The following is a 15,059-nucleotide window of genomic DNA, read 5'->3' as shown; positions in this document are numbered from 1 at the left end:
TTAGTAATTGAAATTGAATAAAAAAAAAAACATATAAGTATACATAAAGCATATGCATATATATATATATATTAACTGAAATGCAAAAGAAATCACACAACATGTAAAGCACATAATGGACAAAACAAAACGAAAACAATTAAAATAAAATTTCATAGTAAAAGTGAACGCTATATTTCTATTCAAGAGTTCAAAATAAATTGCAAAGCATATAATGGAAGCAGAAAACAACATTTTAAATTTCGCGCCTACAATTTTCAATTTGGAATGGTATGTTTTTATTAACAGTAATACGCAATTTGACTCCACACTTTACATACGACTCCTCACTTAACATTATTTATACAAACAGAATTGCTCCTCACGCACTGAACGACTCCACCTTTTATTGAGTCACGACAATATTACGACCTATATCGATGGGTATCGATAATCGCAACCATTTGTGGTATATTAGTGCTAGCCATTTACGGTCACACTGAGTCTGCTTTTCACTTACACCGCGTTCGGACGCTCCAATAATTTTAAGATAGTGTTTAGCATTTATATCAACAATAACAAACAAATTAAATTTAAATAATTAAAAAATAAAACAATAGCAGAATTGTGTACCCACAGTTATACATATTAATCTCAATATATATCCTGAAGTAAAGATTCCGTTCGCGTCGGCCCCTTTCGTTCGCTTTCTTGCATCACACAAACAACGCAAAACAACAAATGCTATTATTATTCGTACATTTCGTAAAATTCATCAAATTCCCAATGTGAAAAGTATTTGCATAATCTTGCCAGCACCCACTCACACATGTAGACGCACTTGTGATTATTGCCCAACCAAATTCTACCACAAAGCAGCGCCCCAGGCAGAGCAAAAGGCAAATAGTTACGCTGGCCAATAAATGCAAGTGAAAATGCGAATGCAAACTAATTGAAAAAGGCGCAAACAGAGCAGCAGCTGGCGACAAAAGTGAAACGAAATTGAAATTAAAAGGTTGTCGCAAATTAAAAACTTGGCTTTGGCTAGCAACAAATTGCTCGTGGTGCAAAATGTCAAATACTGAAGACAGCGAGCTGGACCCGCAAATTCAGGTGAGACCAAACCCAAAATGCACGTGTGTGCCCCCCCTTGACCCGCACCCTCAGTCATCATTCGTGCCAGGCACTGCCAAGCGCATACAACAAACAGAGAAAGAAAAAAAATACAACAATGCTCAGCTGTTTGTTGTTGCCTTGACAAGTTTTATTGTTGTTTTTGTCTCCCTGGTCTTTGTTTGTTAGTTGATTTTGTGGCGCTCTATCTCCCTCTTCCTCGCCCTCCCCCTCCCCCTCTCTCTTGCTCACTGATGCACTATTAATTAGTTTGACAGTTGGCAAAGCCTTTTACAGGAAGGCGGCGTTAGTTATTCACTTTACATTTACATATTTATTTAGTATATTGCATGCGCATTTGTTGCTTGACGCTTGACTGCGTTTAGTCGTTTTATTTGATTTGTTCAACAGCGAAAATCAATTTTCATAACGTTTTGCCTGGCAGTTAAACAAATTGTGCGCTTCCTTTAATGCAACTGTTAAATATTCATGTGAACCGCTGTTAAGTACTTGACAAAACAGCTGTACAACGTTTTTCTGTTGCTTTTGTCTCTACGCATTTCATGGACATAGACTCTGTGCCGCTTCCTCCCTTCCTTACAAATGCTCGTGTCCTTGTCAAGTAGTTTTGTCTTGTTGCCTCTTCCAAGTAATTGCGTTGTATGCCCTTTGTGCGTACTTTACAGCTCACATTCACATTCGTACATACATATTCTACTGTGTGCGTGTGCTCAGTGTGGCCGCAGTGTGTGGCCATTGGATTTGTGTGACCAAATACAAACAGAGTGCAGTTGTTCGCGCTTAGGCGCGGCCCAGGCTGTGGAAGCGGGAGAGCATAACTCGCATGGGAATGTTAGGTATGGCAATGGCATGAATAAAATTAATAAGTTAGGGAAATGCCAAAACGCCGACGCAAGCAGATGAAAACAAATGCGCAAATTTGTGCCCGTAGCAATACAAAAGTAAATATTGTATTTGTGTTGTCGGTTTTAAGAGTCCCGTGCGCAGTTTGAATAAATTAATTTGTTTAGTTTATTTTTCGTCGTTTCTCATGTCTTTTCTCTGCGCGTGTTGGATTCATTCCGTGCATTGTTTGATTTGAAGCAATAATCAAATTTGGGAATGTTAATTTCAGTTAAAAGTTCAATGCTTTTTGGTATTTCTTATGCTTGATTAAAAAGTTATTCATAATCATAATCATAATCCCATCAAGTTCAACAATTTGACACCCGGCCGCCATTTGTCTATTTCTATACACAAAATAGATCCCACGCTGCGAAAACCGTTTACAAAAAATTGATGTAGAGAGGCATGTGATTTGATTGGAACGTTCGGCATGTCTGTATACTCGGTATTGTGTGTGTGTGTGGGAGTGAGACAGCAGATGAATATAGGGAAAAAGAATTTACGCATTTGCCGCATATACAGAATTCGAGCTTCTTCGAAAAAAAAACCTGTTTTATGCATATAAGCGAATATTGCCAAATAACCTTTTAATACATTCAAACACTTTTGTATATATGTACATACATACATGTACGTGCGAACATACACTAAAATGATCATAAATATTTATTTATGTATTTCATTATGTGCTGCGCTTTGGTAGCTTGCTTCTCTATGCTTTATGCACCACTTCCTCTTATGTTGGCACCTGTTTGTTGCGCGCTGAGTTTGTTTATCAATGAAATTTATAGCGCGTGCAATTTCGTTGCCGTTGTCTTATCAAAGATGTCGACCACACGTCAATAGCGGGAGCAAGAGAGACGGTGAGAGTGGGAGAGAGAGGTAGGTTTTAGCGAATGAGTAGACAATGTGTATAAATAGAGGACAAGACACTTGATGACGTCTGCGGGCGTGCGACAAAGAGCGCAAAAAGAAGACAACAGCAAAATAAATACGAAAAGGCTTTGTTTTCATCTTTATCTTCGATTTGGACAGCTGTTTTATTGTTTTTATTTGCGATCAACCGAATTTGTTTTTAAGTCTGGCAAACACCGCTGCCTCTCACACGCGTCAAGTGCGGCACGGCCAAAGTCTGGTCATGTGTGTGGGGGAAGTTTTTTTTTTTTTTTTTTTTCGTTCTTCTATAGCGTATTTAAACTTTCTTCAACGTGAGCTGTGCAATTAGTTAACACTTATCACTGATACGATAAAACTGCTATAATAAAATAAAAAAATAATACTATCAGTGATAAAATATGAAATCACCATAAGGTGATTCCTAAAATATAGAAATACGAATTGCATTTTACGGCTAATGAATAATACATATTATAGATTTGCATTTTATCATGCATCGAGGTCAGAATCGATCGTCCACGGTTCTCTTTATTTAAACTTGTGAAAAAATTGAGTTTGCCTACAATATCGCTGCGTTACCTTGTTCCACTTGATAATTTGATTACGAAAGGAAACTTTATCCATGTCTAGCCAAATTTATGCTAATGACTAATAAAACACGATACCTGGACACCTTATTTGCCAGCAAGGTGAGACGCGATATAAAGAACACGACAAACACTTATGAATCACATAAAGCTTGCCTGACAAATCATATGTATATATATATATAAGTTATAGTCATATACAAGTCGGTGTATGTACTTATAAGGTATACTAATGACTCAGAGTGTGTTGTAAACTAATGACCATAGCAACTGATTAGCTTGCAAGTAAAAGAAAATGGGATAGCACAAAAGAATTTAAATGCAAACGTGCAAGTGCTTAATTACCTGGCTTGGAGGAATGTTGTACAAAATATCTATCGCATATATCAAAACAAAGATCGTATATCGATGCAAAGTTTGCTGAGCATTTCTTTTTTCAATTTAATAAAAAAAAAATCCCAATCACTTGGCAGCGGTGGGATTCGAACCCACGCCTCCGAGGAGACTGGTGCCTTAAACCAGCGCCTTAGACCGCTCGGCCACGCTACCCCGTGTCCGAGTGTCGCTCAAATATATTGCTCATACTTTTCGTTGTCGCACTTAACTAAATTGTTGAGACTTTTTATAAAAATGAAAACAATCGCACATAAACAGATTTTTGTTGCCTTGCACTTGCAACAATGGGAAACGCTCCCACACGTCGTGCGCTGCCTTATTTCTCGCCCCCGCTTGCTTTTATTTTTATCTCAATCTCACCATCGCGTCAGTGCGGCAATTGAAAGTTAAACGGATGCGTTTGTCTCGCTCGCACTTAAATGCAACTCAGACTCAATTGACAAATTTCATAAGCAAGATGATCTAACTGACGTTCAAATAACTCGGATCTCGGCAGACCCATTAAAAATACTACTAATGAGATTTACTATCATTTGGCTTGTCATTTTTTTTTTTTATATTATAATCAATAATAATTATTACCTTTTTTTCTTGTTGCTCTTTCGGATTTTAGCCTTTGTTGTGCTAATGATAAAATATCACAGTGTATTTTCAATGCGGTTTTAAAAACTTGCTTTCATTTTCGTTGGCCGTTTGTTGTCTCAGCGCAAATTGTTTGCCATATTTGTATATTTGACGGCATCTTTGAGGCGCCCTCAGCAGTTGCCTCTTCAATGGTGCATAACAGAAATCTGTGGCAACATTTTGCCGGCGGTTACCGCACACAATTTGCTTTTGTTTTTGTTTGTTTGCGTTTTGCTTTAATTAATTAATTTCCATTGCCGCCAGCAATGCGCCAAGCAATTTCATTATGTGTTGTCTCTGGTTTATATAAATCGAAATGATATTCCAGACAGAAATCTTAACAAGTACTGGGAACATTTGTCGACCTCGTGTTATCAATCATATTCGAGTTTCTGACTAATCTTATCGCTCTCACAAGCTGTTAACTTCTTGCAACAGAAATTCGTTTGCAATTACTTGAACTTGAAAAGTTGCGAAAGGCTTAAATGCAATTTCCGCAGAGCTTTGCTAAATTTCAAAGGTCACTTGCATTAAGACTAGAAAATGATTCTCTCATTAAATAGCGGAAAGCCATTAGACTTTTGGCACTTCAAGAAAAAAGCTGCTTTAAACTTGCAACCGAGTTTTAGTAGAGTTTAGTAAAAGTATTTTGGCAGGTCGCAGTGTGAATTTATTGAATTTATTTCTGAGCTGTATTATGATTAACCGAAGGGCGCTTTCTACCTATCTTAGGATAACCATTTAAATCTTATTTATAAATAAAATAACAAACATTTAGCTTAGCATTCCACGGAACACAAAACCCTCATTTTGTTTGGTTGGCTTTCACTTTAGAAAATGCAAACTTATTCTTATATGCAAAATAAGCTTTTAGATTCAATAACAGAATCTTATCTAAACTGTTTTGTTTGACTTTGGATACTAAGCTTCTAATTTATAAGTGCTGAAATCTTCAACTTCAGATATTTTTCTCATTGGCGGATTTTTCTTTTTGTTGACATAACTTTTGGTTTCTGTTTTTTTTTTTTCGGGTTCAACTTTTGGGCTAATTAAAATTGTTGCGGTCAATTGCGTTTTACGCTTAGTTGCCTCCAGGGCACGGAGCCTCTCGGTGGCATGCTCTGCTTTATATAACAACACTTTCTCGTTACCTGCAACAACAACAGCAACAACGGCAACACTTGTGCTGGTTTAGTTTTGGCTAAAACATTTAAGCCCTGCCCTGCCAGGCACACTTCAGGCAGAGCTGAGCTGAAACTTTCTGCTGCCCCCAATACATGCGTATGTGTGTATGTTTATGCATATGTATGCATGTCGCATTAGGTTGTTAATGACGCAGAAGCACCTGAGATCGAGTTGAATGTCCTTTTGTGCCACTTTGCCTGCTGCTCCTGTCGCTAAAAACAAATCGATGAATATGGCTGACGGTTCGCATTTCCTGCCCCGTTTGCAAATGTTTACGCAGCTCTCGTTGCGAGGCCACCGCAACTAGGTCAGGTCAGGTCAGCTTGGGCCCAGGCCCTAGGACTAGGCATCAAGACATCACGCCACCACTCGATAGCAGCCTGATTCCGGACACCGAGCTGCGAACGGCTGTCTGCCTGCCACAGTTGCCGGGCTGGCGTCATTCCAGTTGTCCAGGGGCGTGTACTCAATGGTTGCGAGTTTGGGTCAAATTAATAAGCTAATGAAAAATACTATGGCCAGCTTTGGCTTTGCGTGGAATAATTCTACTCTTGTAATTTGGTCACAGAACTCGACTCGGAGCGATTCGAGAAGCTGTGCGGCAGATGCATCTTTGTGGAAGCTGAGCTGTTGAAGCTTTGCACAGATGTTTCTTGTTCTAGGTCTAGGCTAAATAAACACACATTTAATGATAAAACGCATCTATTATCAGCGCGAGTTTATTAATTTTTTTAGACCCATTTTGTTGAGTCGAGTTTGTAGTTTGAAATAATATTATTTTTCAGCAGAGCTTTGCAACAAGAAAAGTTAGAAACTTATGGACTTAATGTTGCCGAAATCATTTATATATTCTTTTATTTTTATCTTAGACAAATATATTATAAGAATATTAACTTTTTTTATGCTGACATTCGCTCCTTTGCCATCTCTTTTGCTATCCATGCCCGTTTCCAATCGTAAGCTTCACTTTTGTTTCGCTCTCGCCAAAATAGATTGCCAGGTTTCTTCAAGCGGCAAGTACTTGCTGAAGCAGCTATCATTACGCTCAGGTTACACAACTTGGTTAACTCCTCCCTTCCGAGCTGTCTATCAACTGTTTAAATGTCGAAAAGAAGAGAAACGTAATCATCAACTTTGGCGGCAGTTTGTGTGGGGCGCCCGCGTGTCTGTTAAATTCGCAGCTCGAGAAGGTGACGTGTTCCCTCTCGAAATGTGCTTTGCTGTAGATACTTTTGGACGTGGACGTGGCTCGCTTCGCTTGTAACCTTTTGCATTTGATTTATATAGTCTGTGACTCAGTTTGAGCTCTGGTGCCCTTTGTGGCTTGCACCTGCCAGCTTTGATGAATGCAAAAAACGTCGGCACATCGCGTGATTGGCCAACGTTTGCCGCCTGCTCTAGGCCCTGTTTTATGTAATTTTGACCCTGTCAGCGGGAGAAGCTTTAACATTTAAGCAATTGACGTATGCATCAATTAATCAATAATTTGTTAGCTTGCTGGAATTTCTCGAAATTCTCTTGAATATAGAAAGTTAGATACACAAATGTATTAACATAAACCCAACTTGAAGTCTTTTCTTTTTATTGTCTAGTTTTATGTTTTACTTTGCTTCTCTTTTGATATTCTAAGTTGTTATTGCAACATTTATTTTCTCAGCAATGCTGAGTTTGTCTTGTTTCAAGAATAGCTGTCTTTAAAGAGGAATATGTATGTACATAATTAGGTTTCTTTATTCTTGGAATATATTCAAATGTTCCCCAACTTCTTTGAGTGCTTCTCTTTAGCTATTGGGAAGTATTTCGCAAAAAATGGAGCTACGTAAAAGTTGCGCAAATATTTGCGAGCAATATTCTGATGCATTCAGTTTACCCACAATAAATATATTTTGTTGCTTCTTCATTGTTGACAATCAAATATTTTTGCGTGCTCATATCCATAAGTAAGTACAGCTGGTTGGTAAATAAATAATTTAGCATCTGGTTGGGGTTTTACAATGCAAATTGCGGTGTCAGATAGTTTGTACGATGACAGGCTCAGGCGTATTGACTGAATAATTGTGTTTGCCTGAGAGGTCTTTGCCTCTTTTAGGGCCGCTGCACACGACGGAATTAATTAGTGCGTTGTCTGCGCCGCTAGGTGGCGCCCGGGTGCCAACTCGCTAACTGGAAAATAACTTTTGCTAACTAACTAGCATTATATTCCGTTATGTTTTGTTGCATGTTGCGCATGAAAATTGTTAGGAAATTGTTAAGCGCCGGCCCGGTTAATAAGCCTGAAAACCAAATGCGATGAAAAAGTTTTAATTAACAAGCACTTTGCAGCAAGGCAAATGCCAGCAAGAGCCAAAGCCAGAGCAAAAAGCGTGCACCTCCTTTGTGCCATCGCCATGGCCAGATGCCAGCGAATTCCTGGAAAGTTCAACTGTTGAAATTTCTGCAGCGCATGTGAAACTAGTTTTTAGGGGCCAGCCGAAAGGTAAACATAAACCGGTCTAAGCTGCTTGCGCGCTCGTCTTGGCCTTTAAATCAATCAGCTTCCCGACTTGCCCTGCGCTGGTCCGCTCCGTTACAGATACACGCTCTTTCACAGATACACACTCTCTCACCTTTACATGCCCCTTTTGTACATCCGGTATGTGAAGAAATGCCCAACGACGACGATAAAAATCAAACTGGGACAAGCTTAATAAAAGCTGATACAAAAACATACACATACCATCTCGTATGGTTACACTGGCAGACAAAATTCAGTCGAAAAATATGATAATTAAAACCAGTTTATTTTGTTTTTTTTTTTTCTTACGACCACAACAAAGCAAAACAAAAACTGTAACCGCATGCAGTTCAGCGATCCATAACAATGGACGAAGCTGGTGCACGCCCGCCGGCTAAACAATTTGGGAATTTTAAATACATTTTCAACGAGCAGTTCCTCGTATCACGTAAACAGCAGCAGGGAATATTTCAACGATGCAATAAAACCTATGCCAAATTGAGCAAATTTCCCATGTCACTTATGGGAATTAATATTTTGCCAGCTCCCTGCACTCACATTCGTCTTACTGAGCGCGGCAATGCTGTGTCAGTCTAATGCTCAGCAATAATTAATTTGTAAGCTATACGTTTTATTAAGACTTAAATCGCTTAAATGACATGGAAAATTTTCTATAATGAATATTCGTTCAGCCATAAGTTTTGTATTGTTCACATTCACATCATTCATCTCTGTTAGGGCAATGCAGCAGCTGTTGCAGGCGGAAATGTTAGTTTACATGCTGTTTGCTGCTATGTTAAATAGCCGCTGTGCTGATTGCTCTGCAGACGTTAGAGTGGTGATGTACGTTGAGCTGCGGATCGCGCGCGATGGTGTTTTTAGAGCGCGCGCGCGCTGAGGGTGGGTTCGAGTCCGTTGGACGACGAGTTTTTATAAAAAAAAATGTATCTGTGCCCCTAGGTTTGCTTTGGAATTTGCTGCTCAAAAAGCAATTTCATGTTCACATGGGGCAATAGCAACACGTTTTGTTATCACTCCACGGAGGGTACGCGTTTACTTCATTGTTTAGCGGAGCTCTTCACTAGACTTATAAACGACATTACTTTTTTTTTCTTTAAATAAATGTTCTGTTTATTATGGAACTCGCTACAAGGGGGGGTCTTCGAACCGGGAACCGCGTTCGATCGGTTCATCTGCATTAAAATACAAATATGCGATTTTTTCGTTCAACAATTTTTTTTTTAAATATATTTTTTATTGGTTGAACCTTTTATGTTTTTATATACACTCCTTATAAACTATACTTAATAAATGTTCTAGTTTACAAATTAATTTTAGGATGAAAAATGCATTGACAAAGAAAATACAACAAGATATCATTGAGTAAAATTGAACAGTGACTATTGTTGGGCAGCTACATATTGCATATTTGCTTTCGTGGGGGACTCTCAGGCTTCTATGGCTAAGTACACTTGCAATTTAACTCTTAGATTTAGACGAACTCGTAGCCAATGCCAAACTGGAAACCATTCAAGACCTTGTCAGTGCTCTGCCTACGCACCGGGACACAGTAGTTCAGCTCGATCCGAGCACGCTCGGCCAGTTTTACAGCTAGGCCCAAGCCAAAGGCGCTGCGCATGTTGTCTGCGAATAAAGAAATAGTTGAAGCTGCTCTGAGTTAAGATCCATTGTCTACATACCCGTTGTAAAGGAATTGCTATTGCCCATATTGTAAAAGAAATGCAACCGAAAATGACTAGCCAGGCCCTTGAAGACGCCTGCAAACGGCAACGGTGTCCACAAGTGTGCGCCCGTGCACCAAAACGTTTGTGCACCAATGGGCGTGCCATCGATGACTGGCCCGGCGCCGCCGTACTTGAATCCTCGCAGAGTCAGCGGTCCGCCGCAGTAGAATAGATTGTTAATAGGCAGCACTGTGGTCTTTTTCGTCTCCTTGAGGACGCCGACCCGTGCACAAAATTGTGCCACCAGGCCGGCAAAGAGAGGCACGTTCATCTCCCCGTGCGCCGTGCTGCTGGTGTACGCAATGTTGCCACCCAAGCCGCAATACTCGTTGACGGACTTCAGCAGAAAGCCGCGCGTGGGAAACACGCTGGCATCCCGATTGTCAAAGATGAGCGAATAACGCAGCAGCGATGCCAATTTGGGTCCACTGTGATCGCGAATTGCGAAGGGCACCGACTTGTTCAACAGGCCCACGTCCCTGATGGAGTTCTCATACTGCAGAGAGTGTGTGAGCTGTGTAGAAGTAGAAAGTAGAAAAAGATGAATTACAATTCGGCATTCGAGTTTTTCAGCTATTGTCATTAAGACTCTGTTATGGGTTTTCGTTATCTTTTAACAGCTGTTATGGCAGCTATTTTTAACAGCTGTTTATGGAATTACAGACAAATGTTAACAGCTGTTTTTATATTAATAGACAAATGTTAATGGTTTTGGTTTTTATACCTCTGCAGAAGGTATTATAAGTTTGGCGTTAAATATGAAACGCATTATAGAAATGCAGTTGATCAACTCTGACAAATGCCTGCAATTTTAGGAAATTGTATTATCCTAGTTCAACTTACATCCACGCCCAGCATTGTGTGTGCGCTGAAGTCCAGCAAGTAGCCCAGATTAGTTGTCTGAAACGAGCTGATGTCATATCGATCTGTTTGCCGAAATATGCTGAACGATATCCTATTTGGGCAGAGATTCAAATTAATTATATTAACACAGAGTTTAACTTCTAAGCTATAGAATTGGTGGCTTACTCGGGTCGATTCTCTCGGAAGCGCGTGTGAAAGAAGGGCTTCCAGAATTTAAGCTGCAAATCGTTTGCTCTGGTGCTGCTGTAGCTGCCCTGCAGTGATATGCTCTCGCCGCGGCCCAGTATATTCGGTATGGTCAGCTCCGTGCGCAGGGAGCCCTCGTTCTGGCCAATCTCTGTGCCCGCCGAGCCCATGATGCGTGTGTACTCCTTGCCCTTGAGCGTCACCTCATACCCTTGGGGCGAGGCATCCGCACCGCGACTAATGTCAATGTGCACGCTCACATCCTTGAATATGCCCAGCTCATGCAGATACGATTTGGCCGCCATCGCCTCCAGCATCAGCTGCTGAAAGTTGTTCGCCTTGAACAGCCCCTCGGCGGCGCGCATCACATAGTCGTTGTGGGTGCGGAGCAGGCCACTCACGTTCACCCGATCCACGCGTGCATTTATTTTGCTCAGATCGTATTTACTGTTCGGATCCCTGGGCGAGGACCCGCCATTTGGCGACTTGGACATTTCTGTGGGCTCTTCAGTGGAGGAACTGGTGGGGCAGGTGTTGATGATGTTGGTGTTAGTTGGCTGGCAGCAACTGCAAATAAAATAAACATATATTTACATATTTGTAAGGGAGCCACGCGTGTAACAATATGAAAACAAAACAAAGTATAGTTGAAATAATTTTCATTTCGAAAGTGTAAGCTATAATCCTTAAGCAAACATATTTTAGCAAAGTGATTTTCGTATGTGCAAAAATGCAGGTTTCTTTCTGCTTGGAATACTCTTCTCCTGTTTTTTTTTAGAGCCATAATTTAATGCGACACATGAAATACTTGACGTAACATACTTTTTTGTAATAATATATAAAATTCGAGAATAATCTGTCAAAAATTGGAGTCTCTTTGAATCAAACAAAACAATCAGTTTAAGAAATGGTGTACTGTGTTCCTCATATAAAGATGATCTCGTTTTCAGATTGAACTGGAGAATCTCAATAGTGCTACGGATGAGATTAATAAGCTGGAAATTGAATTGGAGGTAATTAAAGCTTAATGTGCCCCCAAAGGCAGCAGTCAGTAATGTGTTATCCATTCATAGGAGGCGAACTCGACGTTTCGCATACTGCTAAACGAGTCGACACGTCGCTTGAAGCTCTCCTCCAAGAAGCTGGGCAGCTGCATTGAGAAGGCGCGTCCCTACTACGAGGCGCTGGACAAGGCACGCGAGGCCCAAATCGAATGCCAACAGGCGGCAGTCAAATTTCAGCGTGCCAATGGTGACCACATACGCAAATCCCAATTGGAGCTCGTGCTAATGGATAGTGTTTTTTTTTTACAGAAATCCATGCGGCAGCCAAGGAAACGGTGGCGCTGGCCGAGCAGCGTTTCATGTCCAACTCTCACGAATGGCAGTTCGACAATGCCTGGCAGGAGATGCTCAATCATGCCACACAGAAGGTAATGGACGCGGAGAAACAGAAGGCCGACTGCCATGCGGAACATCAGCGACGCACGCGGCTCTTTCACCTCGCCGAGCAGAAGTTGCAGCAGCTGGAGGATCGCTTCAGGCGCAGCATTAACAAATCGCGCCCGTACTTCGAGGAGAAGCAGGTCTGCCAGGATCAGCTGCAGACCCAAAAGAATCGCATACAGGAGCTCCAGCAGCAGGTGGGCTGTGCCAAGACGACCTATTCTACGGCCCTGCGCAATCTGGAGCGCATCAGCGAGGACATACACAGGCAGCGCGGCGATTATCCAGCGTTAAGCGGCTCGCCACCCCCGCCTGGACCACGTGAGCCAGGCGTAGGCGCCGAACTCAATACTCCCACCTCCAGTGCGTTGCCATCGCTGCCAGATTTCCAGCTTGAGTTGGAAAAGTGCGACTATCCATCGATAGCGGGCAGCCAAATGTCTCTGGGCGCTGGCACCGCAACCACACAGTCCGCTGTCGAAACGGAGGACGAGGCGGAGGAGGACAATGTCTGCGACTACGATGATACAGGGCTGGGCAACGAGCTCCGCGGCGTTGTCGATGAACGCCAGTTGGAGGCATTACGCCAAAAGGTCAAAATACTCGCAGTGCGACCCATCGAAGGCGGCGACGGTCAGCAGCAGAATGATGTGTGGGAGCACGAGCTGAAGGATACGGTGGACAAGCTCGATCATCTGATGATGCTTAAGGAAGCCGCCAAGCATCAACAAACCGAGCGTGCCAAGTCCACAGAGCTACGACCAGATTCTCTGGGCGCCGAGGCGCTCAAGCGCCACAGCGACGTGGACGATGTCGATGCCAGAGATGTTGTCATCAAAATCAACACCGCCGTCTCAGTTGCCCACAGCCTGCCCGTCACGCCGCAGCACCAGCACCAGCCCGGCAATCCAGCCAGCTCCATTAAAAAGCTGCAGCAGCATCTGGCGCCCTTGCCATCGGTGAATGTTTCCATGCGAGAGCTGCCCCTGCTAGCGCGGCTCTCCAACGAGCTGCTCGACCGCAGCAGCGCTGCCATGGGCAGCGTGCGCAGGCAGCTGCGACGTCGCTCCCTCGAATAGCAGCAGCGGCAGCTCCTCTCTAGAAACTCTGCGGTCGTTTCGCGTATATCAAATTTAAAGTTAGTTTATATTAAATGAATCGTAAACGTGAACGCAAGTGAATGAAACGCATTTAGTTCACACTGAATATTGAATATTGCCTACAAACATATATATATATATATATTGCATATATATCTACATCTATTTTCGTATCTATTAAGTATCATAAATGTTGAGTAAAGTTGAGTGTCCTGCATTTGTGTGCAAACTTCAAAACAGGCACTAAACAGTAAGCAGCTTTAAGTTAATGTTTAAAACAAAACAAAAACAAAAAACAAACGCAACTCACTTATTAAAGAGCAAACGAAAATGGGCACATGCACTAAATAGTTTAGCCTAAAATAACACAATGAAAAAGAAAAGCGAAAAGAAAAGGGCACCCGTTCGAAAATGAGAAATGCAACTGAAACGAATTCAATTAGCCATTTAGGCGAAATTCTCAAACCTTGTGAAGGATGTAAGTGGAAAAGTGCAAAGTAGTTGGCAAAATACAAGTATTTCTGTGTAGTTACAAAAACAATTTTCAATTTAAAAAATAAAAATTTACATTGTAATTGAAATGCCAAATAGTCTTTCCCTTTGAGACACTGAAAAGCTTTTAGATCCAGAGTCCTAACTGACACACACACACACACACACATATATGTTTTATATTCCTGCGTAGACATGGGATCTGTCTTGTCATAATCGACTAAAGGTTCTGCTGGAAGGAATCCATGCTTAGTTTGTATTCAATATCTTAGCTTCGGTCAAAAGTGCTCCACTAAAGATTTATATAGTATTCAGTATGCAACTCATTAGCTATTGCAGTTTCGGGCGCCTAAGAACTATAATTAAGTATGATGTCACTTGCTGCCTGCAGTTTGACACAAATCTATAGAAGCAAAACAAATTTGGCCCGCAAAAGCCCGAAAATTATGTAAGCCAATGGCTCTGGAAAGACTTACCTGATATTGTGCCACTGCGTTTGCTAGCCACACGCGACAGTCGAATTTGGCGGATTCAGTTAGAAATTTTTATAAAATATAAACAAACTGAAAGGCGCTATTGCCAGACAATTTTTAACAAATTTCTTTCGACTTGAAACGCACGCGTGCGGCACCAACTAATAATCAACTAGAGATGCGAGACATGTGCGATATGTATAACCGTTACAGGCACGTGCACACACATACATCACGAATATCCCATGTCTAGAATGTTACATAATATTATAAATGACGCTATGTTAATATAACATATTGTTGGGCTAGTGCTAAAATATTTTTATTGTTCTATTTATAATAGACAATGGAGAACCTAATATGAGTCATTGATAACATGTCGCGGTATAGTGACTCGAAATATCGCTCATCTCTAAATTCAGCAGCTAGAGACGGCCCGTGAGTCGGGCTACTATCGGGTTCGGCATTTCAATTGTTTATAACAGCTGTTTAAATTTGTTTTTCCCCTAAGCGCTTGAAGTACAAAACAAATACAAAAATATAGTAGCATTGCCATTCTGCAAAAAAAACATG

At 41.3% G+C, this 15,059-nt stretch overlaps 2 protein-coding genes and 1 non-coding gene across 4 annotated transcripts; 1 reads left to right on the top strand and 2 right to left on the bottom strand.

Annotated features, from left to right (window-relative positions):
- Positions 1–481: 481 nt before the first annotated feature.
- pcs (SH3 domain-binding protein parcas) lies at positions 482–14,102 on the top strand. 2 transcript variants are annotated; one of them, XM_002049646.4, is made up of 4 exons: positions 482–1,092; positions 11,927–11,989; positions 12,050–12,227; positions 12,290–14,102. In XM_002049646.4, exons 1-4 carry the CDS (start codon positions 1,051–1,053, stop codon positions 13,498–13,500), a joined length of 1,494 nt encoding a protein of 497 aa, XP_002049682.1. In that variant the 5' UTR covers positions 482–1,050; the 3' UTR covers positions 13,501–14,102. The 2 variants fall into 2 exon arrangements, with proteins under 2 accessions (XP_002049682.1, XP_070065689.1); XM_070209588.1 differs by lacking the exon at positions 482–1,092 and adding an exon at positions 3,525–3,584.
- On the bottom strand, positions 3,950–4,031 carry TRNAL-AAG (transfer RNA leucine (anticodon AAG)). Its single transcript has one exon. It is a non-coding gene; the product is annotated as a tRNA-Leu (tRNA).
- LOC6626454 (SAM50-like protein CG7639) lies at positions 9,430–14,656 on the bottom strand. The gene is made up of 5 exons (XM_015173918.3): positions 14,490–14,656; positions 10,956–11,543; positions 10,770–10,881; positions 9,882–10,440; positions 9,430–9,825 (listed from the first exon to the last, which is right to left on the bottom strand). Exons 2-5 carry the CDS (start codon positions 11,468–11,470, stop codon positions 9,674–9,676), a joined length of 1,338 nt encoding a protein of 445 aa, XP_015029404.1. The 5' UTR covers positions 11,471–11,543; positions 14,490–14,656; the 3' UTR covers positions 9,430–9,673.
- Between the last annotated feature and the right edge of the window lie 403 nt (positions 14,657–15,059).

This window comes from Drosophila virilis, chromosome 5, assembly GCF_030788295.1.
Source record: "Drosophila virilis strain 15010-1051.87 chromosome 5, Dvir_AGI_RSII-ME, whole genome shotgun sequence".
NCBI classification, from domain to species: Eukaryota; Metazoa; Arthropoda; class Insecta; order Diptera; family Drosophilidae; genus Drosophila; species Drosophila virilis.
Note: the sequence above shows the minus strand (reverse complement) of the source record. Positions and strands in the feature narration are given on the sequence as shown.

Bases quoted from the DNA above. Each gene is read 5' to 3' on its own strand.
- pcs (XM_070209588.1), top strand. From the start codon at position 3,534: ATGCTAATGACTAATAAAACACGATACCTGGACACCTTATTTGCCAGC. The intron at 3,585-11,926 runs GTGAGACGCGAT...TCTCGTTTTCAG, and splicing joins ACACCTTATTTGCCAGCAAG to ATTGAACTGGAGAATCTCAA. The intron at 12,228-12,289 runs GTGACCACATAC...TTTTTTTTACAG, and splicing joins CAAATTTCAGCGTGCCAATG to AAATCCATGCGGCAGCCAAG.
- LOC6626454 (XM_015173918.3), bottom strand. From the start codon at position 11,470: ATGTCCAAGTCGCCAAATGGCGGGTCCTCGCCCAGGGATCCGAACAGT. The intron at 10,441-10,769 runs GTAAGTTGAACT...ACTTCTACACAG, and splicing joins ACACAATGCTGGGCGTGGAT to CTCACACACTCTCTGCAGTA. The intron at 9,826-9,881 runs GTATGTAGACAA...CTTTATTCGCAG, and splicing joins TAGCAATTCCTTTACAACGG to ACAACATGCGCAGCGCCTTT.